The sequence below is a fragment of the Prionailurus viverrinus genome, chromosome B3, assembly GCF_022837055.1.
Source record: "Prionailurus viverrinus isolate Anna chromosome B3, UM_Priviv_1.0, whole genome shotgun sequence".
NCBI classification, from domain to species: domain Eukaryota; kingdom Metazoa; phylum Chordata; class Mammalia; order Carnivora; family Felidae; genus Prionailurus; species Prionailurus viverrinus.
In genome coordinates this window covers 29,517,370-29,543,228 of record NC_062566.1, presented here as the reverse complement: position 1 = coordinate 29,543,228, position 25,859 = coordinate 29,517,370, and the positions used below count along the sequence as shown (strand labels likewise).

At 44.6% G+C, this 25,859-nt stretch overlaps 1 protein-coding gene across 7 annotated transcripts in view; it reads left to right on the top strand.

The window, feature by feature from the left end:
- THSD4 (thrombospondin type 1 domain containing 4) overlaps positions 1-25,859 on the top strand; it is a 564,941-nt gene that overhangs the window by 440,158 nt on the left and 98,924 nt on the right. For all 7 annotated transcript variants that reach the window (XR_007153141.1, XM_047863578.1, XM_047863580.1 and 4 more), the window contains one exon: positions 24,800-25,004. Coding sequence is in view for 6 of the 7 variants with exons in the window: in XM_047863578.1 (XP_047719534.1) it covers positions 24,800-25,004 (205 nt within the window). In the remaining variant the exon portion in view is untranslated. The remainder of the gene's footprint in view (positions 1-24,799; positions 25,005-25,859) is intronic.

Here is a 25,859-nt window from a genome sequence, read left to right as displayed (position 1 = left end):
ATTAAAAAAAAAAACACCAACTCCCCCTTTCCTGTAGTGTTTCCAGAACAGTAATAACAGCCAAGCTGTCCAGGAAAGAAGGAGCCTCACAAAGAATGAGACCTTCCAAACGGGGCCTCCCGCGGCCCTGGGGATCCCCTCCGAGGCGCGAGGGCGTTTGAATGTGCTAGTGTGTGTCACCAGTTCTGAGAACAGGGTTTCTCAACAGTGGCACTGTTCACATTTTGGACCAATAATTTTGGCGGGGGGGGGGGGGGGGCTCTCCTGTGCAATGTAGTACGTTTGGCGGCCTCCCCGGCCTCCACATGCCAGATGTCAATAGTACTCTCCCCCTGCCTCCACCAGTTACAACCAAAAATGTCTCCACACGTTTCCAAATGTCCCCACGGGAGAGCATTATCAGCCCCGCGAGGTGTTCAACGAGTTGCAGTGGCCAAGCCCGGGCCAGACCAAGCCAGTCAGAGAGTCTTGAGGATAAGGACAGGAATCGGTAGCTTCTAAAGGCCCCCCAAGTGACTCTAAAATACACCCAGGGTTAAGAGAGAGAGAGCTTTGTAAGGAGGGACTGTTTCATGACCTCCATCGAAGGGGTGAAAGGCACTGTGGCCCTGGGACATCTCAATCTCATTGATGTCTTTAACGGGGGAGTCAGGCAGAAAAGGCCAAGAACGGACAAACAACCAGCCTGAGTCTGAGATGGCTTGTGTCTCCCTTAGTGGCTGCTGGAACCTTTAGACGTGCTGGGGAGGGCTGGCGCAGCCGGTAAGGCCCCACAGCCGGCTGGGAGAGGAGGGATCATAAAGGATAGAAGGGGTCCTGGAGATTTTACAAAGGAAAAGTAGGCTGAGACTTTGAGGCCTATGGGAAGAGGGAAAGAGAGGCCAGGAGGAGAAGCAGCCCTGGGGCGGACAAGTCAGTCCTTCTTGGCCTCTTGGCTCTAGTCCACCAAAGGTCGGGCAATAGCTTCAGCAGCGTTGGCTTAGGGGTCTCGTAATGTCCCTCCACTTTCCCCTGTGGTACAGGAATCCTCTGCTAAAGGGGTAAGAAAAGCAATGGGCTGCTTTAATGTCAGACTTTTAGCATAGGCTTCAGTTCAGGATGCTATCATCCTGCCTAACATCCCAAGCTAGAAAGTCTCCAATCATTTTGCATTCTGATTTCGAGTACAGCAGGGAGATTAAAGACGTGAACTTTTTTTTTTTTTTAATGAAAACAGAGAAGGAGGCAAACCAGAAGAGACTCTTAAATGCAGAGAACAAACTGAGGGTTGCTGGAGGAAGGACAGGCTAAATGGATGATGGACATTAAGGAGGGCACTTGTGATGAGCACTGGGTGTTATATGTAAGTGATGAATCACTGGGTTCTACTCCTGAAGCCAATACTATCCTATATGTTACCTGACTTGAATTTAAGTAAATAAAATTTTTTTAAAAAGGCATGAGCTTTAGGAGCGACTAAGAGTCGTATTCGATTCTTGACCCCGTGCGTGTCTTACTAGCTGAGAGACCTTAGAGAAATAACCTGTTTGACCACCCTTGGCCTCAGTTTTCCCATCTGTAAAATGGGGTAATAATCATGCCTCTCTCATAGAGCTGGAAGAAGAATTAGATTGAAATAATCCATGAAAAGCATTGAGTGCAGGGCTCACTAAATATTAGCTGCTGTCCTTATTTATTCTGTGGCCCCGAAATCTAGTGGGTCAAGAAGTCCTGTTACCTAGTCCTTGGAAATATCGTTTGGAAATATGCCCCCCTCCAGTCCATCTCTGTTGGTATGGCCTGAGTCGTGTGCCTCTGGGCACCCCTTCTGGCGGGTCTACCTTCCTCTGCCACCCAGCTAACCTCTCTCAGGAGTCACGAGGCTCATGTGACTCCTGATTAAAATTTCCAGGGGTTCTTTGCCACCAACGGGGTGAGTTCCAAAAGCCATATGGCCAGAACTTACTTCTTTGGCCACCCTGTGGTTTCCCAGTGTTTCAGAATTGTTAGTTTTGGTTCCCACGACCAGAGAGTGTTGACTGACTTCCCTTGCTTGTGTTTTAAATGTCTGCGTGTTTTCAAGTCACTCTAAGTATTAGTTGAATGAACTCCCCTGTCCACAGTTTATATATCTTGGCCTGAAGTGTTGCACATTTTTTTCCTGTTATGTTTTAAATACAAAGTTTTGTTTTCCCAGCAAGTACTGTAAGTGATTTGGAAACATTGCCTGGTCCTGATTAATTTCTTTTTTTGCATCTCATGTAGGGTCTTGTTTATTTGTATTAATAAGAAGACTATACAAACAGCTTACATGTGAAATTCTCTCCTGTGGGCACGGAGGCCGATGACAAAAGCTGGTTCGCGAGTGGGAGGGAATTGAAACCTGGGTTCTTTCAGCTCTTGTCCAAGCCTCATGCTGCACCAGGTCTCCCCGTTACTGCAACAGACATTTCACGCCACATCTCCCCGGTTTGGCAGTTACCTGACAGCTTGCTCTTTTCTTTGGGGGTCAAGATAAGACAGGAAAGGAAAGAGGACTTAAGGAAGAAAAGCAACTAAAAGACAAACTTCTTCAAACTCAAACTCTTTGGAACCCCTGGGTGTGTGTGGACTCTCATCAGGAAAAGACTTCCAGGAATATTTTGCTTCATTGCCCCAAAAGTTGGACTCTTGAGGTTCATGTTCTGAGGCAGGTGTACAAATGACAAGCCCCACCTGTGAGAATGATTCCCCCTGAGGGTGAAGACAGGTGTGGCTGGAGAAACATGGTGACTTGAAATCAAGACCAGTATTTCTCTTGGGGTGCCTGGGTGACTCAGTCAGTTAAGCATGCGACTCTTGATTTCGGCTCAGGTCATGATCTCATGGTTCGTGAGTTCCAGCCCTGCGTTGGGCTCTGTGCTGACAGTGTGGAGCCTGCTTGGGATTCTCTCTCCTCCCTCTCTCTCTCTGCCCCTCCCCTGGTCTCCCTCTCCCTCTCTTATTCTCTCTCTGTCTCTCAAAATAAATAAACATTAAAAAAAAAATAACAGTATTTGTCTTGAAGGGACAAATTTTGATTTCTTGAGCATGACAACTCACCCGGGTATTGGTATAGAGTTTTAATATATGTCTTCCTATTAGTTCGGTTTCCTGCTAGATTATAATGATCAACAATCGTGAACTTATTTGTCTATTTCCCTCCATAGACTGGGAGGCAAATGAAGAGAGAGGAAAGGCAGCACAGCACAATGCTTAAGGATGTGGTACTTAGGCACCAGATAAGCCTGATTTCAGTCCTGCCTCTGTGCTCAGCAGCTCCCCAGCGGGGGGGGAAAGTTGTCTGATTGCGTTCTCACTCAAAATTCAGTTTTGTCGTCTGTCAGATGAAAGAATAATAGTAGCCACAGCGCTCGGTTGTTCCGGGGACTAAGTGGGATCACATAAGTAAAGCACCTAGCAGAGTGCGTGGCCTGCCCGACCCAGCTCAGCCAGCAGGGATGGGGATGGCTTCTAGAAGTTCTTTGAGAGCATGGACTCTTCTGTCTGCATCGCCAGCGTCTAGATCAGTATCTAGAAATGAAAGTGTCTGAAATGAATCAATGAACATCATGACCACATGTTCAGGTCTTTGCTGTCTTCATTATAAGTATTCAGATAAGTATGAGCATGTCTGCGACCCATTGGCACATTGGTGCTTTGGCCACAACTGGATAAGTGGCATTTTTTTTTTTCAAATTCTTAAATATTTATTTATTTTTGAGATAGAGAAAGACAGAATGTAAGAGGCAAAGGGCAGAGAGAGAGGGAGACACAGAATCAGAAGAAGGCTCCAGGCTCCGAGCTGTCAGCACAGAGCCCGATGCAGGGCTCGAACTCACAAACCGTGAGATCGTGACCTTGGCCGAAGTCAGATGCTTAACCAACTGAGCCTCCCAGGCGCCCCACAAGTGACATTTTTAAATCCCCATAGGATTCGAAAGAAGGAGTCTCTTTGGGGGAATAATTCACACAGCAAATGTGAGCAGAGAACAGTCACTTGGAGACTGACCAGTCACTTTGAGTCACTGAGACTGAAGGGTTGGGAAGACCAAGTTGGGGAAGGATGGGTCAGAACTGAGGGGAAAAGAAACTAGCCTCAGAGGCGAAGGGCAGAGTTTCTTGAAGGAGGTAATGCTCCCCTGTGGCCACGGTAGCAGCAAGTTCCAGGGGAAGACCACTCCATGCACATTGCACAAACACCTAGGTGGGCACTCTGTTGTATTATAGTTGTATCACGACATAGTTCGTTTTCCTCTGTTTTGATTAGTAGCGATCTAAGAGCCTCTGCACACACCACAAATGAGAACTCCATTCTAATGGCTGGCAGCTGGGCTGTGGTTTGCTCACCATTGTTTGCACACAAAAGCCTGATCCCATTAAGATGGTCAGATATTTCCTGCCGTTGCATGGCCTCGTGCTCACAAACATGTGATGCTATTTAAAGCCTCTTGTCTGCAAATATGCTTTGGTCACATTTGTGCAGGGTCCATTAATTAAGGCCAGATTTGAAGCTCTCACAGCTGTCACTTCTATTAACTGAGTGCAGGGAATGTAGGACTTTATTTTTCCAGGAGATAATTTGGACATCGGAGAAAAACCAAGAGATCCTCGAATCCCTGTGGCACTTACCTTGACTTCCAGGCTTCTAATGAAAAAGCTTCTTAGACAAAAAGGGATACAAAGACCCTTTCACAGAAACCATCAACACTCTCTGCCAAGCAGATTTATAGGGTGGGAACACACACACAAACACGCACGCACACACACACACACACACACACACACACGCTTTATTTGAGGCACCCTGGAAAATGAAAAGCTCTCTGGGAAAAGTAATCATGTGAGAAGATGGTCTGATGATAACAGCTCGGTTTTCTGTGAAAGCAAAAATGGACCCAATTTACAAACGTGACTTTGCTAGAAGGCTGAAAGACTTGTCTATTTTCTCTTATATCTACCTTTTTCTGAAGGAAACACATCATGGATTGATTGGAACACATGATCTTCTGGTTACCAAATGCTTTAGTCAATAGAGAATTGAAAGCATACTATACAGAGATTGCCAGTTATTAGAGAAATAAATTCTTTCCCAGCAGTGTGATTTGGAGCAGGAGCGTGATGGCGGAGGTGATACTGAAAATAATCACAATCGTGATATTAATGAAGTTAATGTTTTTAGGTGCTTTACATGTGGCGTTTTAAATGTATGAATTTTCACGCAGGAACTCATTTGACTCTATAAAATAGGTGCTATTATATGCCCATTTTGCAGATAAGGCACCCAAGGCGTTACCAGCTTAAGGAATTTGCCTAAGGTCACCCTGCTGGGGAAGGGCAGGGTCAGAACTCGGATCTCAGTGAGGTCTGTCTCCCCTGAAGTTCCCACCTTCTGTTATCCTGGTTCAGTGGAAGGGTATGGGCTTTGCACACAGACCAGGGTTTCATCCATGTCTGTTGGGTGACCTTCGACAAACTGCTTGACTTTTCTGAACCTCAGTTCTTCAACTGAAGCAAAATGGCGAAAAATAATGGCTGCCTCGGGGCAGTATAAAGATTCAGTGAAATTGCGGAAGAATAGACTCCAGAGGTACTCAACAAATGTCAGTTCCTCCACCTCCTCCGTTTCGTTTCATTCCAGTTACTTCTTTGTCCCATCACTGGACTGAAGCTCCCACCATCTCCTGCTACATTATCCCTGAATTCTTGGCTTTCTCTTGGCTCTTCGTCACGGAGCCCAACACAAAGACATTTCTCTTTGCTTAGCTCTTCCTAGCAATCCTACAGCTGTGCCTTCCATCCCCTGACCCCAGCTGGTCCCCCAGGAATCAGGAGCTCCCACCTCTCTGAGAGTCCCATGACATGACTGAACGAAGGAGGGCCTGGGAGGGAGAAACTGCGGGCTTGATTGCTGGCCCAGCTCTCCCTTCTAATCAGGGATTTCTCACCTGTAAGCAGCTTCCTCAGAGGAGAGCTCTGAGCCACAGCGATTTTCTCCCTCAAAACTGCTTTCCAGATTTAGATTTTATTCCTTGAGAAACTTAGGCATTCCTGCCTTAGTATCTTTTCTGACTCTCCTGGAGGATGAGTGAAAAAGACAAGAGACAATAATTAACAGAATGCTTTTCAAATATAACCCCGGGACTTTAGCTGGAAAACACAAACACATAAAGGACTCCTTAAGACAGAGGTCTTTTGAATTAGGGGTTCAGGTGAGAAAGGCAGCCACTGAGTTTACCGATGGCAAAAGAATAAATAGAAAACTCTGAGGGCGAACCGCGCTCTTGTGAGAGCACCTGCTATTAGGACGTAGAAGGGGGTCCGTGGAGTCACTGCTATTTTCAAGTCTGCTGAACTCTTTGTAACTGTTGTTTACAGATTTTTAATCTCTCATTTACTTCCAAAACACATTTGAAATTTTAGATGAAAACTGAAACCCTTTTATGAACAAATTCTTTAAAAAGTTTCACTTTCAGAAAACATCTTGAGCTGTATGCATTGGGAAAGTGCAGTCAAGAACCGAGCCTTTGGAAGCCCACACTTAGCAGACAAGTTAAGGCGAGGAAGGAAGGAGAACATGGAAGGCCAAGGTGGCCACTGTCATGGAACGCAGAGGCAGAGAGTAATTCAAGAGGCGAGGCGTGAGCAACGCCCTTGTGAACAATTAAGAACTGAGCCGACCCCATTTGTTTCAGAGAAAGTAAAGTCATTAGTATTGAGGGAGAAAATCTCCATAACCTGGTAAGGTCACCATCCATGGAGGTCAACCTCCATGGCCAAAGGGTAAGGAGACATGATAGTCCGAAAATCGGTGCTTATTTGAGATGCTTTGTGGTGACACGACATCAAGCTTGGGGCTGTGGTGAAGGTCAAGATCCTCAGTAATCCTGACCGCCGTTTGCAGGACATACTCTTATGTACCATCATGTTGCACGCATAGTAAACAGGGTGGACAAAGGAATGCAGAATTCTCCAGGTTGTATTTTCAGAAGATTGAAGGCCATTTAGATACTTACGGGCCTCTGTTTCACTCTGACTTTGCGTGATACATAAAAGTTGGGATAAAATGGGCTGTAGATACCCCACAGGGACTTTTGTGGGGCTTTCCAAACTATATCCCGTAACCCAGAAGCACCAAGTTAGAGGTCAGTTGTGAACCCTTGAAGACTAACATGATACACGAAAATAATGAAGTGTGCATGAGATTGGCAAGTAGCCTTCTGTATCTGTTAGCAGTTTGTCTTTTCTATACAATGAAGAAAAAAATCTTTTAAAACAATTCCAACTACTCAGTTTAAAACTTTATTATTCTCCTAGTCGCAACACTTTTCCTTTAAGATATATTGATGCAGCCATAGTACACTTTTATTCAGGCCTTACGAAGAAAGGATTCAGAAGATAGTTTGACTACGGCAGATATTAGAAATTCATCTGATCTAGTCTTTGTCACCTAGCATGAAATTCTACATAATGTTTTGGCTGTAGGTTTAGGAATGTAACCGGAAGTTCTGTATCAGTCGGAATAGTCTGTGTTATACCTGACTGACAATGACAAAATAGCAGTGGCTTCAAACAGATTCCTTTTTCTTTCTGGTCCTTAAAGGGCCAGAAGGGATTCTACTCATCACAGCCCCTCAAATCCAGGTTGGCATTGGCTCCAACATCTTGGGCAGCGGCAATCTCACCCAAAGTCCCCAACACTTGCTGTGGCAGAGGAAGAAAGGGTGAAGAGTTTGAGCACCAGCAGTTAAATGCTTCAGCCTGGAAGTGACAGGTGCCACTCCCGTTCACATCCCATTGACCTTGCCTAGGCACATTGTCACACCTAACTCCAGAGGGGAAACGGCAGTCCTCCATTTACTTAGAAGTACAAAGAACCAGATACTGAGAAACATTAGTAGTGCTGAACAGAAGTTTGTCCTACCATTCCCTTTGCCTAAGAAGAGAAGATAAGCACTTTGATCAACTTTGTAAGCTGTACTTTTGAAGTAATTTCTGGTGGCTTGCCGTGAGGGCTTACCTCAGGAGTGACACTCACTTAAGCTAGGAGAGCATCTCATTGATTTAAACACCACATTTATGGGGTGCCTGGGTGGCTCAGTCGGTTAAGCGTCCGACTTCAGCTCAGGTCACGATCTCACAGTCCATGAGTTCGAGCCCCACGTCGGGCTCTGGGCTGATGGCTCAGAGCCTGGAGCCTGTTTCCGATTCTGTGTCTCCCTCTCTCTCTGCCCCTCCTCCGTTCATGCTCTGTCTCTCTCTGTCTCAAAAATAAATAAACATTAAAAAAAATTTTTAAAAAATAAACACCACATTTATAATATAGATCCAAAAGGCACTAAACCACAGAATTCCACTCCACCAGGCTCTAATCTCTTCATTCTTCAAATGTGACATTCTCTGAACTGGAATGGAAGCCCAGCCATAGCCATGGAATTCTCCCTAATTCAAGAATTGTTATCACTTCATATGTGCTAGTTTTAGAAGGAATGTAGTGTTGACTTTTATGTGTTCTTGATCCACACACTTAGATGTAACTTTGATACAAGGCACATGATGTTAGAGTTTACATATCGTAAACAATTTGCTATTGAACTGTTAATCAACAAAGAATTATGATCGTTATTTTGTGGCTCTGTGCCACCCTGACCCATTGCCCATATATCCCTGGGGAGTCTCATCTGCTAAATTCTTGTAGGATGGTCTGAGCCAACTATGAGTAACCTATTTAGCAAAAAGACCAAGCCAGAAAAATTTGAAAATGTGTTCAGGTTCATTTTTTTCTTATTCAAAATAAAATTTACTTTGGCTTCACGAGGAATAATACATCTTACAATGTATATATTACTGACTTGTTTCAGTGGGAACAGGTCAAGAAAGAAATGATACTGTTTTTTAGCCACCAAACAGTAGTATTGTGGGCATGTTTGAAAACCGGTACCAAAGGCACCTTTCCAATCCAGTGTAGTAAAGAGAGGGGCAGACAGTGGCAAAGCCTACAGGAGGGCCGAGGGTCACCCAGGGGTTGCCCAGGATAAGGCTGATTTCCATGATGTAAGTTGAGGTCACTCAACTAGGTCACTCCATTCGACATTTAGACATTTTTAAAATTTGATTTCTTCTCATTTCATTTGAATCTAAAAATCCATTCTTTATTTTACAAATAAAATTCTGCCGTGAAGCCATCTGTAAAGTCGTTAGCCATTGCTGCTGCCCAGTTCGTTCACCAGATTCTCTTTCACCGACCATATGGCCAGTCTCGTTTGTTTTTCTCATGGATGTTGTCCCCCTGGCTAGTGCCGTTTCTGATGTCTGTAAAGGAATGGGTCTGTGCTAGGCACATGCTAGGTGTTCAGTTAATCTTTCATTAATGCCGTAACTCATTTGATGATTTAAATCTTTCCGTATCCCTCCATCCTCAGTCAACTCTGTCTGTTAACACTGAACATAGCTGACATTTATTGAGTGCCTGTTATGTTCCAGGCACAGTGCTAAACCCTTTACACTGATTATAACATTCAACCCTCACAGCATTCTGGTGAGACAAGCATTTGCCGGGATTCCATTTGGGGATCAGTAAATGCAGTAGTTCCTCTGTACAATCCCCCTGCTTGTCCCAGCCCATTCTCTTGGGACCACAGAAAGGAAGTGTCTCTTCAGTCTGACAGAGCCACCAATATTTGGGGCCATCGTCATGTCTGTCTGCTTTTCTGTCTGTTAAAAGCCCAGACCCTTATGCTGTTGTTAACAACAGTCACAAACTTATTGATACTTTGATAAATATTTTCCTTTTGTGGCTTACGTTACTGTAATTTTTCTTACTTGAGCACCTTTCCTAACATCACACAGCCAGTGAGTGGCGAATAGAACTGTAGTCCCAGGCGAGCATGATTCCAAAGACAGAGTTTCTAATTATTACTCAGTATCAGTGCTACTTAATGGTGATTTGATCTTTTTTAACAGAATAGAATTCCTTATGTCACCTGTTTAATAAAAGAGCAAAAAAGGCAAATACCTTATCATAGAAAGCAGATTCATGAAAGGGGTATTTTCAAGCCACTGTTTTCTCAGGAAAACCAAATGCTAGAAACGTATTTTTTATATGTGCACAACAGTTAGTTATTCCGGATCATTTAGCTTTAGAGCTGGAAACCCATGGCTTTCCTTGCACCAGGGTCTCATCCTACAGTCCTGACAAAGAGGGATAATGTGGAGGAAAAAACCTGTTTTAGGCAAATACATCAAATCAAATGGAAAATATTAAAAAGGAAGTGACACAGACCAGTGTCCAGAGGTCTCCAGAGATCAGAACAGGGAACAGTAGTGGACAGTACACAGAGAGGTTTCCAGTGGCTGGAAGGGAGGATTCGTTACAAGTTAGAGCCTTTCAGGGATGAATGAAAGCTTCCCCAGCAGGTGAGGAGCTCCCTGACACTGGGAGAAGCTCAAACAAAGCCAGGTAGACAAGGCTCTTGCCAAGAAGGGAAATGTTTTACAAAGTCAGGGTTACCAGGCACCCGTGAAGTCATGGGAGATGCAGTGAGCGTTGACAATAGTCCAGGTTCTGGGCTGGGACTGCCCAGGTTCCATCCCTGCTTGACAGCCCGTTCATCATGGACCATTTCCTCAACCTCCCTGTGCCTTGATTTTCTCATCTCTAAAATGAGAATAATACTATCATCTACCTCTTGGGGTTCTGGGAAGACTATAGTCTATAGTCTTTGCTTTTTAGCAGAAATGCTCTTTTTTCCCAAAGAAAGTGGCATGAGTGGTTCCAATACATAAAACCCAAATTTTGCAAAAAACCCACCGTGTTTTATTAGCATAAATCAATTTTTAATTAAAACATTAACATCTAACTGGCAATTAGTGAGCATGTAGCTATTTTGTTGAATAGACAATTTAGCCCAGGGGATATGGAAAATGGTTTAGATACCCGAGCATCCAATTTATTTTTGAATTTTGTTTCTGTCTACAACTCTTGAGGAGTCCTTGGTTAAGGCAGACAACAAATTGCAAATTTCAGATGGGTAATCTCTTTTACAGTAAGAATGGAAGCAGTTTGTCCCAAGGGCTGCATAAAAATAAGTCCATACAGTGCATTCAGTGTTATTAGATGTAAACCACAGTTGAGGATGGTGTTTCTCTAGCTCTTCCTATTTTAAAAATGTGTTGTAAAAATGATTAAAACCTTAAAATAGCTTGAAAACCACTGACCTATCTCATCCAGCAAACACATTTTATAAGTTCAGTTAGTCCTGTGACCTGTCCAGGGTCTACACAGGGAACACCAGTTCCTAGGCTGATGCTGGTGTGGAACGTGACCCCAACAGAACTTCCTGTGACCTTGCTTAGACCACGTGACTTCTGTGGTTTCTTCTACTCGAAGATTCTGTGGTTCCAGCATTCTGTACGTGGCAGGAATACTTGCCAATATGCCTGATTGTACTATGATGAGCCTCTTCCCCATCTTACTAGTTGGGCCATTTTATTCTTCTCTCTATGACAGAAATCTGTTATGAAAAATTTCAAAGTTAGATTTTCTGAAAAGGATTGATGACCTTTGTTTCAAATCCAGTTTAGTGATGTTTGAGAAAATTAGAGAACTGCGGTCTTCTACAGCAAAGAGAGTGAGTGTTTTTTGCTAACACTCATTGGTAACTGTAAGGTCCAAATCTATAAGGAAATTCAAATTTGATTTTCATGGCCAGCTAGATCAATGCCCTATGCACCCTTCCCCCCTTGTGTGTGTTCTGCTCCCTGACATTTTAGCTTCCATCAAAAAAACCTGGTTCAATTTATTGTTGACTTTGAGCCACAGCAGAGAGGAAGACAAACATCCTCACCTAAGCTAATGACGTGGTTTTCCAGCCATTCTAAGAAGCAAATAAATCATTTTGCTAGTTCCTATTTCAATAGCTTTGTGTTAACCATGTCACCATTACCAACTTACTTGAGGCAAGGATTTTCCAGTCTTCAAGTAGACGCTTGCTCAAGCAGTCCAATTCACTCCTTATCTCAGGGTTAATGCCTTGGCTAACTCACAGAACCCAAAGGAGGCATTAACAACTCAAAATCAGTGTTCTGCATGAACACCTATTGAGCTATAGGTTTATAGCCTTCCTCTGCTCAAGATCTCCAGAAGTTTCTTTATCTTAAAGGGCTGTTTCCTATCATTTAAAAACACAACTTGAAAAAATTGAAGTTTTACAGTGATTTCTTCACAACCCTCAAACCCATATAGGAGGCAGTCTCAAAAAGGGGGACCTTAGATTTCAAAAGGGATTGAAAATCCCCAGGATCACCAGGATGAATCACATAAACCCAAAGGAAAGGTGGTCTTGGAGAAACCATGACCTATATGCTCATGGCTCCCTTTCTGCTCATCAAAGAACTTTCTGGAGACTGAGACTGAGCGAACCTCACAGGAAACAGAAGCTGTCCAAAGGATTTAATGTCCCAGACCCTTGGGTCTGCGCTGGATTGAAAGCCTCCATCGTATCCTTTTGTTAGAACAGGAAAAAGTGGTTGGGAGAATTTTTAGCCCCAAGGCTTCTGGCAGCACACAGAGTCAATGGACAAGAGAGGACTCAATGCTTCTGGGGAACTGGAGCTTTCTGTGAGTGTGAAGGGGAAGTCCAAGATGATATTCAGATACTCCTTTCCATGAAATGTCAGGGAAGAGCAAACTCTCCAAAGCCACCTTTCCCTCTAGCACCTGTCAACCCCAGGTTGCTTGTCTTCATTCAGTGGACATTCGCCTTTGTGGTCACCGTGTTCACCCACTTCCAGAGCTGTTCACACCCCCTTCTCCTACAGCCCCTGCTCCTCGCCTGTCAGCATGTACGGTTCACCACTGTAGTCCCTGTCTCATCACTGTGCTAACCTCACCTGTTTGGCCTCCACCTTATCACCCTGCTTCTGAGTTCTTGAGCTCCATAGATACGGTCTCTATCCTGATGCCTGGCTATGTGACCTTAGGTGAGTCACTTAACTTCCCTCTTTCCTCCTCTGTTAAAATGGTAGTAAATATTTTCACCCTAAGAGAGCCTTAACAAGCACCAGTTTCCTTTCTTTCTATTGCTTTTCTTGGTGCTCATAAGAACCTCTGTAGACCTCTCTGAGTCATGAGAGCACACCTTTCTCATAGCACCCAGGGAGTCCCATCAACTGTCAAAAGTGAATTTTTTGACTTTTTGACTTTGGCTCCGGCTTTCTTTTAACTAGGGTTTATTTTACTGTGCCAGAGAAATGCTTTTCTTTTTACTTCCATATTTGCTGCCATTCCACATTCTTTAAAGTACATGCAGGCCGTTCTCTCACTAAATAACATTCCAAGGAGGCTATTGTTTAAGCTCAGAATGAGTATCATTTGTATTTCATTGAATGTGCCCTGTATGTTATCTTTAACTTGACTTTAAATAAAACATAACATGTATTGGGTACCTTCCATGTGTCAGATGCTTTTTGCAAACTTTATCTCCCTTTAGCCTCACAAAACCAACCCGATAAATTAGAATACATTATTAATGATTAGTGTTGCTAATTAACATGTACTGTCACTTTAACAAAGTACTGTTGCTGTTGAAACAGAAGGAGGCTGGATCTTTTTCAAAAGCCCACTTTCACTCAGTTTTCTGGCACCTGGGGTAGAGTTTTTCTTGGGCTGCTCCAGCCCCAGGCTCTCCTTTCCACCTGGAATCAGGGACTCAAATAGAGGCATAATGCCTGGGAGGAAATAATCAGCTTGTTTAAGTGACAGCTGACATCAGGAAGCCTTTTGAGCCTGAAGAATGACATGATGACAGCAGTATCTCGAGAAGATAAATTTCACAGCCACATGCAGGATAGATTACCTGAAACCACAGCTTTAGCCTTTCTTAGGCTGACGCATCTGGGGGGCGTGATTTAAAAGCTCATAAATACGATCTGTTTAAGGAAGGGGCTGGTGAAAATGAAGAATTTCAAGGTTCCACAAAAGAAGGTGAAGAATCAGTATTTATCTAACTGGTTTGCATGTCCTAAATATTTACATATACAAGAGCATGTTGTTCACGTGGTCACTTGGAAGCCATGTATCACATCTGCCCTTGCCTTACCTTTTGGTTTAAAGTTGCAAGAGGAGGGAACTTCTCTGCAAGCATGAGAATTATTCATCTGGCTGCCACCTGAATTATTGTTATGGAACACATTGAGTTTGACAGATAACCCTGTTCTTAGCCATCCTTCAAAAGAAGCATGAAGGAGCCTTCATGTTTAAATATTTCAGCCAAATTTCTTCCTTCAGAGCATGCATAGAATACAATGTCTTCATTTCCTAATGAAATGAATATTCATATTGGATGCATCGATGGTTAGAAGGGAGACTAAGAAGGTATCCTTATTTGGTTTCTTGGCCATTCTAGTACCAAGGAACAAACTCTTGGATTGAATAACGTTATCTTCTGTGGAGATAACTTTGTGGATGATGCTTTTCCTTGAGTCATAAATATTTCCCAGCTTGGTAAACCAATAGTTTCCATTCCCAGGAAGACACGTGAGAAAAATAGTTACTATCTCAATGAATAATTTTGCACTGAGGAATTTGCTGTAAAAGAAAGGGTAGTGTGATAGATGTTCCCGACTCTGGGTGAATGCACACTGAATGATTGGAAAGAGGCAACATGGGAGAGCAGGAGAAGAAAGAGAAGCTACCGGAGACGTGGAATCAATTGTTAGTCCTTGTGAAAGAGCAGGCAACAGACTACAGGTAGGGCCCCCTTGGAAGGGTCTTAGGGAAAGCCAGAGAGCAGCCCCCAGTGATAGAGGCAATAAGAAGGAATTATCGCTATTTGATTTCTTCGTCATTCTAGCCATTGGTATATGTGACCCAGCGCCACAGGCCCTGTCCTTACAAGAAAGGTTTCCATTGGACTAGGAGACTATGCAACCAGCAGAGGAAAGAGAGCCTGGGCATTAGAGACAGAAAGCCTTTTCATTCGAACCCTCTATCACACCTCTGTGTGACCTTGTCTTCTCTGAGCTTCAGTGAAATAGGGATAGTCAAGATCATTAAACAGGCTACCATGTAGAAGATGCCTCGCGAGTGGTGAGTGCTCTCTTCGTAATCGCTGTCACTTATAACATGGGGCTCCCTACTGCCTGCCTCCCTGCAAACTGCTTGCACCCCTACCTGCATCTGTTTTCCACCCACAATTCCCATAAGACTGGGCTCCAACATGCCCAAGCTGTAAGCTCCGTCCCTTGCTCTCTTTCTAAAATGAACATAATCCCTTTACAGTTCTTGAGGTTTTTCATAGCTGGTCTTTAACACAAGCCAGGAAAGACTAATAAAAGGAAACACATTTAAAAAAAAAAAAATAGAGGGATAACCAAGTTATAAGAAAATCTCTGAAAATCTTGATCACCGTTGTCCCAGAATGCCATGGAAAGGCAAATGATCGTAGCAGTTAACCTATTACAGCTGTGGCTTCAAACCCCGCCTGAGACTCGTGTGTAAATAGAAGTGAGGTTTCAGTGGACAGTGCAAACAGACCAGGCTTCCCTGTGAATGTAGAAATGTGTGTGCCTTATGTGAGAGAAAGGATGCCTGCACGTGCCCAGGGACATCACTGAAGTGGGGCACACACGCCCTCAAGAAGGAAAACGTACTGACGTTTTTCCAGCCCCTACTACAAGCCTGTTCTGAACGAGGTGCCTTCATCTGCATGTTCTCAGTGAATCGTCACAAAAGACTTGACGATTATACCTTCATGGCTTTGTTTAAGGCTCAGAAAAATGATGTCACTTGCAGGTATAGAGCGCATTGGGGATGCTCTTAGGCAAACAAACCTGTATGTGTCTAGAAGAAAAGACTTTTGGAGATGGGGAACATAGACATTTTCATCCCAGGTTATGGAAATGGAAAGAATGGCAGCTTCAAGGAATCTAAACCAGGAACTCTAAAGGCAGGGAAATAGGCATAAAGCAGGTGTAGAACTTCAATAAATATGTGGGAGGGCCAGGAACGGAGAGAGGCTTAAATGTCCGCAAGTGAGCTCCAGATGCAAGGTCAGTCATCAGTGGTCCTCCTACCCACTCAGGGCTTCTCATCAGCCCTCCACCATCTCCTAGCTTCTCTCCTACTCCTCTTCCTTGCCCCTTTCTTCTCTCTCCAGCCCTGGAAGCGAAACCAGACTCCTCCTATTTAGCTGTATCTCAGTATGGCCATTGTCTCTTGTTGCCTTGGTTTCTGCTGACCCCAGGCCTCAGGGTCCCACCCCCACCCCCAAGCAGTTTATCCAAGATTTACACACTGACAGTTTGTTAAAAGGAGTTGCTATTCTGGCTGGTAGATAAAAGCATCCTCGTGTGGTTATGGGGACATAATAAGCGCAAAGAAAAGAAGATGGACCATTTGAGGTGACAACCAAAAGGGTAATAGTAACCAAAAGGGTAATAGTGTTGCGCTGTCTTTGTTTTGCCTGGACGGGGCGTTGGCTGTCACTTGGGGGTTGGTGTGCACCTTGAGAAAAGTAGAAAGAGCATGAAGTAAACAAAAAGTGATCCAAAAGCCAAATAATCCCAGATTGCACAGGAATCGCCTAAGGATGCTACTCAAACACAGATTCCAATTCAGGTAAGCCTGGGATGGGGGCCATGATTTGTAACAAGTTCTCAGATGATCCTAGGCTGCCAGTACACGGACCACACTTTGAGTGACAAGTAACAACGGTCTAGAAAGGATCAACTAATGTTTATTACTCTTGATTTTTTTTTTTTTAATTAAGACAGAGGAGGAAAAAAATAAACTTTGGAAGGATTTCCATCCAGACAGCTCCAATGAAAATGTTTACGGTGCTAGAAGAAAGTTCCAATGAAAGAGAGAGAATTAATATGACTGAATCCAATGAGGAAACCAATGACCACCAAGATGTACACCTCAATCCTTGCTCTAAGATGATTCCTTCAAAGGCCTGCCTCCCCCTCTCCCCCCAAGTAAGGCTTCTGCCCGAAACAGGCAACACTGCTGTTCTCCCAGGACCTAGAAGTCTCCCCTACTCTACCTTTAATGGAGCATCCTTCTTCGGTCCATAGGGCATTACTTCAGTGTAGCTTGGTGTGACTTTGCCCTTCATTCTAATTCCCTCTCCCCATCCAGGCCCCCCTTACCTCTGCGCCCATCCAAATGTAGCTGTCTTTGTGCTTCTCAGCCTCTAGTCTCCCCACGTCTCCCGAATGCCTATGTCTGCTAAGCATCTCCTGAAAACCGTGTTTCCGTGTGCTGTTGCCTGACTCCACAGCCCTGGGACTCATGCCCCCTAATGTTCAGTATAGCCAGCCTTTTCCCTCTTCATCTCCCCACCCCAACCAACTAACCAGCCAGTCTTCTCAGCCATCCCTGGACATCCAAAAAGCCCATTAACTCCCAAAGTTTAACACATTTACACAGATTTCTAAGCATTTTCCTTGAACAATGCGAAAGTAAAAGGCCTGATTAGTTCACTCACATTTTTAAATGCTCCACAAAAATGTTTGGGAAAGTGAAAGTCGTATCTTAACAACAGTAAATATGCAATCCGCCTGAGTTGCTGAGCCCACCCTTCTGGTGTTCCCCAACTATCATTCTTTAAATGTTTAACCACGTTTTCCTGTCCCTAAACTAGCTGCTTAGGTGAGTACCCTTTTACGAAGGCCTGTAGGTGCCATCTTGTGGAGAAAAATGCAAACAGGCACGTTTGGAGAGAAGCTGTGTGTCAAGGAAAGGAAAGAATGTAAGCATGAGTCTCCCTTATTGCCTTCTGGTGGGTCACTGGATTCACCCACAGTCCTCTGAGGGCCTTCTGGTTGGACCCACACCTGCAGACTCAGGCTGTCTGAGCCCAGGAGGGGCCGTGTAAATGAGGCCAAGGTGCAAACAGCCTCCATCCTGGGGCACATTCGTCAACCCAACTCACGGTTGTCTTTTTGCTAATACTTGCTTCCAGAACTTCACCGTATAGAATATAGACTGTGTCTTCTCCTTTCTGCAGGAAACTTCCTAGTCCTGACCCCTCGGCTGCTAAAACCACAGCACCTAACAGACCTCTCCCACATGGTATGAGCCCCTCCTGGGGCCCTATAGAGTTTCCAAACAATCCGACCAAGTATTTTAAACAGAATTCTCTTTAAATTTTTTTAACTGTATTTATTTTTGAGAGAGAATGTGAGTGAGCATGAATGGGGTAGGGGCAGAGAAAGAGGGAAGGTGAGAGAACTCCAAGCAGTCTCTGCACTGTCAGCGTAGAGCCCAACACAGGGGCTTGATCTTGAGATCAAGAGTCAGATGCTTAACCAACTGAGCCACCCAGGTGCCCCAAAACAGAATTCTCTTTCAATAGAGAATTCACCAGAGAGCCTTACATTTTAAGAGTAAAATGGAGGTCCAGAGGTTTCTACGATTCTATACAAATATATATATACCTTATTTTATAATAAAGCGGTCATCATTGTCATAATTCATTCATGCCCCCTCCCCCCATTTTAAGCCATCGGGGAGGAAAACCATGAAAGTAAAGCATGGGAATTTGAGGGTTTGGAATATCCCCCCTCTCCAGGGAGAGACGACCCTGGTGGCAAGGAGGGTGGTAATTCTCTTACGGCGTGACAAACGTTTCCCTCTCGGGGCTTCTTTCATCAGATTTGTAAGCATTGTTGCAGTTGACCTTCATCCAATTTTATCCTACAAGAGTGCCAGCATTTTCTTCCAGTTAAGTCGCTTGGTAAGGTGCTATTCTCTAATGAAATAGGATGAGGTACTGAAAAGCGACAACCATGAGCTTGATTAAAACCAGATCGCTAGTTTCACAACTGTCTTCGTTAGGGAAGCCAAAATACCTTTCATCCCGTGGACCATTTCTTCTCTTCAAATGAATGACATTGTCAGTTTGTTTCCCATCGGTTCCTGTTTCCAATTTAATTTTGTCTACGTATAGAAAATTCCTCTGACTTGAGACATGGCAGGATTCCTCACATCAGGGCTGTAACTCCTTTTTTTTCCCAGAAACATTTTAGCACCAGAAGATACCTTAGAGATGATCCAGTTAAGAGAGAAAATTGGTCCTGTAGTTTTGATCTCCTGATGCCTCAGCCAGCTGCTCTTTCATTCAACAAACGCTTACTAAGTGCCTACTGTATACTAGGCACTGTGTTCTTTCTGGAACATAATCTTGTCCGGACTGAAGTTAGACCAAATGGCAAGCTTAAAGAGCCCTAGCCTACTGGTTGGTTGATGGTGATGAGGAAATGTTGTTGTTGTTGTTGTCGTTGTTGTTGTTGTTCTAACTGGATAATTAAGTATTCTCTGCTCATTAGTTTCTCTGACATTGACAGAGTGCTGTTTTTGCACTTTCTTGGAGCTGCCGTTGTTCTAATGCTTTCTGGGGGACCTGTCATGTTCGTCTCTGGTATCCCATGAGCTGAAGATTACGCTACAGCAGTGATTCTCAATTGGAGGTCATTTGGGGACATTTGGCAACATCTAGATACATTTTCATTTGTCGTACTGAGGAGAGGGTGTCACATGTCACCAACCATCCTACAGGGCAGAAGGGAGCCCCCACAACCAGGAACCATCTGGCCCAAAATGTCCCTAGAGCCATGATTGAGAAACCATGGCCGTGAGCAAGAAGGTAAGGAAGTGACGTGCTGAACTTCCAAACCCGGCCTCATTTTATATATTGGAGTTCAGCATTTCTGCATGAGGTTTTGTTTAAAAAGTATGTGGGTTTTTTTTCCTTAAAAAACTCTTGTTGAAGACTACTGAGGTAGAAGATGACAACTCTTTGCCTTATGTTTTAGGGTTGAAACATATTGGAACGAGTCAAGTGGGCAGCGTATAGAAAGCAGGTGAGGGCAATCAGAGGTTTATCTGGAAGCCTCAGCCTGAGCCTCAGTCTTGCCCTCCCACCAGTATATACTATGTTGAATGACGGGATCACATCTGCCGTCTAGTTTAGTCCAGAGGTTGGCATTTTTTCTGTAAAGCACAGACCACAAATATCTTGGGTGCTGTGGACCATACTATCTCTGTCGCAACTACTCAACCCCACTGTTACAGCACAAAAGCAGCCTAGACAGTAGGCAAGCAAATGGGCGTGTTTGTGTTCCAGTAAATCTCTGTTTACAAAAATGGGTCATGGGCCAGATTTGGCCTGCGAACTGTCATTTGCCAACCCTGATGTAGACCGTAAGAACTGTGTGTGTTTTATCTTCATGTCTCCCTGCCTAACACCCTATTGGCACATAGTAGGGGTTGCCTCAGAAAATATTTCCTGAACTATGTTGAGGGCCAATCACATAGGTGCAAGTACGAGCAGATTTTAATGAGAATAATGGCTGGAAAAAGATCCATCCAGTATTTCCTAGAGAATTTCTATATGTTGTTTCACTGTTTTCCTGTGTTGGACATTCAGGACTCTTCCGATTGTTTCTTATTAATAATAATGGCTGTGATGAGTTCCTTCCTACAGAAAGTGTTCGCCTCATTTATCATTTCCTTGGCATAAATCCCTAGAAGAAGAAATAGGATCAAACAGTATATATTGCTAAATTGCTTTCCAGGAAGGTGGTATCGATGTGCATTCCTAACGTAATCAGAGGGAGGGATTTATCATTATGCAAAGGATTTCTTTCAACAGAATGTCATGAATAGAAGTTTTGGCATCCATATGTATTTCCACGAATTAGCTTACTGCAAACAAAAGCAAATTGGTGTTAGCTACTAATCATTTTAATAATAACGTTCTCCCACACTGTTGTGACAGCGTGATGATTAAGGCGCGTTGTGCTATCTGTCCGTGTCATCTAGCCAACCAGTGGAGGTTACCCTATCGGGTGTGTTTATTGAGCACACATAGAAACATCTGCTTCCCATTAGGGCATCAGAAGCTCCCCTATCTGCACGCCAGGCACCAGCCTGCCCTGCCGTGATGTACAGAGGCCTCCTCCCTGTGAACTCCACCACCAGATATGTCATCCAGATCGCTCATTTCCCTCAGGAAACTTCATTTGGGTTAATTTCGGCACACAACTGGGGGCAATTCTTGAGCAATTTCTTCTGTGACGGCTTGCGACGCGTAAAATTCTCCTACAACATGTTGCCAAACTCACTGGAAGAATACTAAGGGTATTTGTCCAGTTGTCCAGTTGTCTTTGTCACAGCAAGAAATGTCTCTTCTGAACTGCGGTACATGGTGAGAAAAAAAACATGAAATAAAGGTGGATCAAGGAGCAGATGTTCATCCTGTCCGTTTTCACGAGGTGCTGTTGGCGCGGTAAGGGTGAAGGGGCCCAGCAACGTGCCTTACCTTTACGGTGAACGCTGGCCTTTCCTCAGCTCTTTGGATGTCTCTGACTCTCTCCAAATGAGGAAGAGAGTATCTGTGACTGAGAAGGAATAGAGAGCATTGTAGAAATAGGAGTGGGTCTGTGGTTATACGATGGTGGAATTTACTTCAAAGTGGATGGATTCCAGATGAAACCAGTATATGAGGACCGTAATTAACAAAACCCATGCTGCCAGGCACCTTCTTGTTTACCTGCTTAGGTCCTCCCAACATTGCCGTCGGGTAGACACCGTACCAACCCCAGCCACAGAAAAAGAACCAGAGGCTCAGAATGGCTAACTGGTACGTCCAAAGATCAGCGCTCCTAAGAGGCAGAGCCAACACAAAACCCGGGTCCACAGACTCCAGTGCCCTTTTTTTTTTTTTTTAAGCACCTAGTGATAGCACTTTGGTAGCGCCTCTGAGTTTGGAAACAGAGACCAGTGCATTAAGTCATCCCCATCAGAGACCAGCTGACCAGCTTCCTAAAGTGCAAGCCAGAATTCAGGCCCAATTCACTTGTGGGCATTGTCCCCTGAAAGACCCGGAGGGTGGTGGAGATGTTTTCAGCGCTGAGCCCAGAAGGAAGTGACCATGAAGCCCTGAGGAAACAGGATGTCACCTGTAGTTCTTGGCGTCTCTTGTGTGGCTACACGCTTCACCGAAGCCAACCTGTAGGCCATTTGGACGTCTGGCAGGAGAAAAGGTTACAACCTTCCCTCCCATTTCTAGATTCCTGCAGAGTGGCTGTGCTACATAGGAAATCTGGCATGTGGGGGTGGCATTCATGGGACTGTGGAGAACATCTCAATGTAATATCTGTTTCACAAGATAAAATGGCATTTAGTCTGTGTCTGTTGTTGTCTGAAGCCCACTGTGGCTGTGTAATTTGTAATTTTCTTGTTGGTCCTCCCGCTCTAATTGGGCTGGGGGCTAAGGATTCATGTGATGTCTTTCCTTGTCTTTGGAGGCTCTCATTCATCCTTGAAATGTCCCCTACACCCCATTTATTTTTTTTTTTCTTAATTTTTTTTTATTCTTTTTTTTTCTTTTTTTTTTTTTAATTTTTTTTTTCAACGTTTATTTATTTTTGGGACAGAGAGAGACACAGCATGAACGGGGGAGGGGCAGAGAGAGAGGGAGACACAGAATTGGAAACAGGCTCCAGGCTCTGAGCCATCAGCCCAGAGCCCGACGTGGGGCTCGAACTCACGGACCGCGAGATCGTGACCTGGCTGAAGTCGGACGCTTAACCGACTGCGCCACCCAGGCGCCCCTGAAGTCGGACTCTTAACCGACTGCGTCACCCAGGCGCCCCCCCTACACCCCATTTAGAAGAGAGAGACGGGCTAGGCTGCCTGTTCTCCTCACTCCGGGACCCTCTCCACAACACCAAAGTTATCGTCTGAGAAACAAATCTGAGCATGGCCCTCCCTTTCTCGACACCCAGGGGTTGCTTGTTGATGCCATCGGATAAAATTCTAATTCTTCATCCTGGCAAACAAGATTCTTAAACCATTCAGCTGAATTCTCCAGCCTGATTTCATGCCTCCCAGCAACCCTACACTTGAGCCGTGTTGTTCTGTGAACATGCTTTCCTACCCCTCTGCCTTTGTATGAAGTGCTCCCTTTACTGGAATCCCCCGTGAGGAGGAGCTCAGTCTGGGACAAACTGGGCCCAGGGACGGCAGAAATGGAAAGGGAGGAGAGTGGGATTTTGCTGGACAGGGCAAGGACTGTGTGCTGACCGACATTTCTATCCATCGTCCCCATCAGTGACAATCAGAGGCATGTCCTTAATTTGGTTGGAATCTTGCTTTGGCAATGTGGCATTTTGCTTGTTTCTTTTTTTTCTTTTCTCAAAGCAAAGGAGAACCCAAGGGGTCAGAGATGGAAATCATGCATGGAAAACATTTTCCTTATTTTTCTGCTAAAATGTGCATGGGGCAGGGGCAAGAAATATTTGAGGGAGGAGAAATACACAGCAAACATGGCGTTTTGAGAGGTTAATTGGATGTGGATGAACATATTGAGATGATGTTCTGTTATTGTCAGAAATAATGTTTTACAGAGAAGCTATTTGTGAAGAGAGACCAGTTATTATTGATGGACTAATGTGCACTCAGGAATATGGAAGTAATAATGCAGAGGTACAGTGTCTACAGAAAGATGTCAATCAAACGTGAGGTTGGAGGGGACAGCCTGAAAACCTTCTGATTTGACTCTGCATATAGGATTTGACCTGTAGGGCCCATATGAACAGACCCAGGGTTATTTCACAAAATCACAAGTGGATTTTGAATGGTTTGCCGACCACTTTGCCCCCCTCGGATGGGGTCTGATGATTGCTCTTTAGAATTCAAAGAACCAACACAAGCCTGTGATTCCGCAAACATGTGTCTCGAGTTTTAGAGTACCATTCTGATTTCAAGTACCGTTCCCTATCCCCATAACCCAGTGAATGAGCCCTGTCATCACAGCGCTTCATTGTCCAGCTGTCATCTGCTCACTTCCATCTGCCCATAGAAATGTGACAGAATTCTTTGCTCCAACCACATGCCCACATCTTAGATGCAGGAAGCATGATCATGAGCCCCGGAAGTAGGAAAAGACTGTATAAAGGTAATGATCTTGCACTTTGTCCCAAGTGCAAAATAAAATGGCCCCAACAGAAACATGAACAGGGAGGGGAAAGATAAAGCAAAAGAAATCTTTGAGTCATGGGAAGATCATCGTCTAGCTCGCTGGTGTCTCTGGCCTTTGCCTCCTTCCCCGCTCTCCCCCAGGAAAAATGCTCTGGGGGAGCCAAGCCAAATCCTGCTGCTCAACTCTTCAGAGCCACAGTGACCAGCAGAGACCCAGATCTCGACCAATTTGACCTAATGGCCTAAGACGCTAAGCCTGGAAGTACCACTTCTCAGGGTACTTTGCTAAGCATTTATACGGTCTGTCATTTAGAACACAAGACTTGGGGACAAACCCCAATTTTCGGTGCAATACTTATCATGGAGCCAAAGAACTTTGTATAGAAATCCCAGATGATCTCTCCCCTCTGAGTCCCATAGGGGGATGGATGTGCAGGACAACTTCACTGTCCAGCCAGTATAAATAAGTGACCGGCCCCCACACCCTCCCTGTTCCTTCTCTCTGCGTAATTTTCTCCTTATAATTTGCCACCACCAAGAGTACTGTTTGATTTGCTTGTCTTGTCTACTGTCTGGGGCCTGCACCCCGCCCCTAGAGTGTACATTTCATACATTTCTTGCCCAGAGTCGGTGCTTTGTGACTATCCATCGAGTGCGGGAAGAATGAACTTGCTCACCTGCAGGGGCTGAATGGGGGCAGGAGGGAGGTCGGTTCGAGACCCAGTAATAGATCTTCCATCACCCCCTGGCCCCGTCTCCCCTCGCACTCCTGTTACATGCTACAAGAGTCTTTTGTTTTCTACCTCTCCACAGAGCATTGGCTGTGACGACTACTTAGGCTCTGACAAAGTTGTGGACAAATGCGGGGTGTGTGGAGGCGATAACACAGGCTGTCAGGTTGTGTCAGGCGTGTTCAAGCATGCCCTCACGAGCCTGGGCTACCACCGAGTTGTCGAGATTCCCCAAGGAGCCACCAAAATCAACATCACCGAGATGTACAAGAGCAACAACTATTTGGGTAAGCTTGGTCTTTTTCCGGAGGAAACCCTCTGTCACTACCAGATGATTCGTTCCTTCCCAGGATCGTGACACAGCAGTGTCCAGAGGTCCGTAGACACGTAGAAGGTGCCACTGGGGCACGCCAAAGCACCGCTTGGCCTCCCCCTTGAAATGAGAAGCGTGGGTGGAGAAAATTTTAAAAGTCCTTGCAAATAAATATTTAATACCTACACATTTAAGCCAGCCTTTGTTCCTTCCAAGAGCAACATGGTTATGAAACAGGTGATGGGCTAAATGGTTTCTCTGAGATGGGGGAGGCTCTATAAAAAGCCAGGGTATGTGCCAGTCTGTTCTGTTGGGAGTTCAAGGTGGCCAGGGGCCATTGATGACCCTGTCTGGAGCTTCGTTCCCTACAAGTCTAAAGTAAAACCATTTTTTCTCTTCTTTCTGCTTCATCTGCCTGAGGCAGGAGGATGTGTAGAGCATGTGTGTATCTTCTTAACAGCTGCAGTCATTTTGGTCCATGTCGTCAATATCAAGAAGCCGTTTTAACCCATTGTCCTGCTGAAAGTTAGATCTTTGTTGATACTTCCTCCTGGGTTTCTGGCTGATTGCATTTTACACAAAGCCAATCAGGCCATACAAATTAATTTTTACCAATTTTAGGTAAGCATGTGCAGATTAACCAACAAAATAACACAAGGAAAGCAATTCCTGAAAGTCATTTCGTGAAGGCAATATTCATTTTCATTTTTTAATTATGTCTTTCACTTAAATGGCACAGACACTATGTGCCAGGCACCATTCTTAGTGTTTTGCCTCTGCTAAATTATTGAACCCTCTCAACGACCCTAGGGATAGGAGCAGTTCCTAT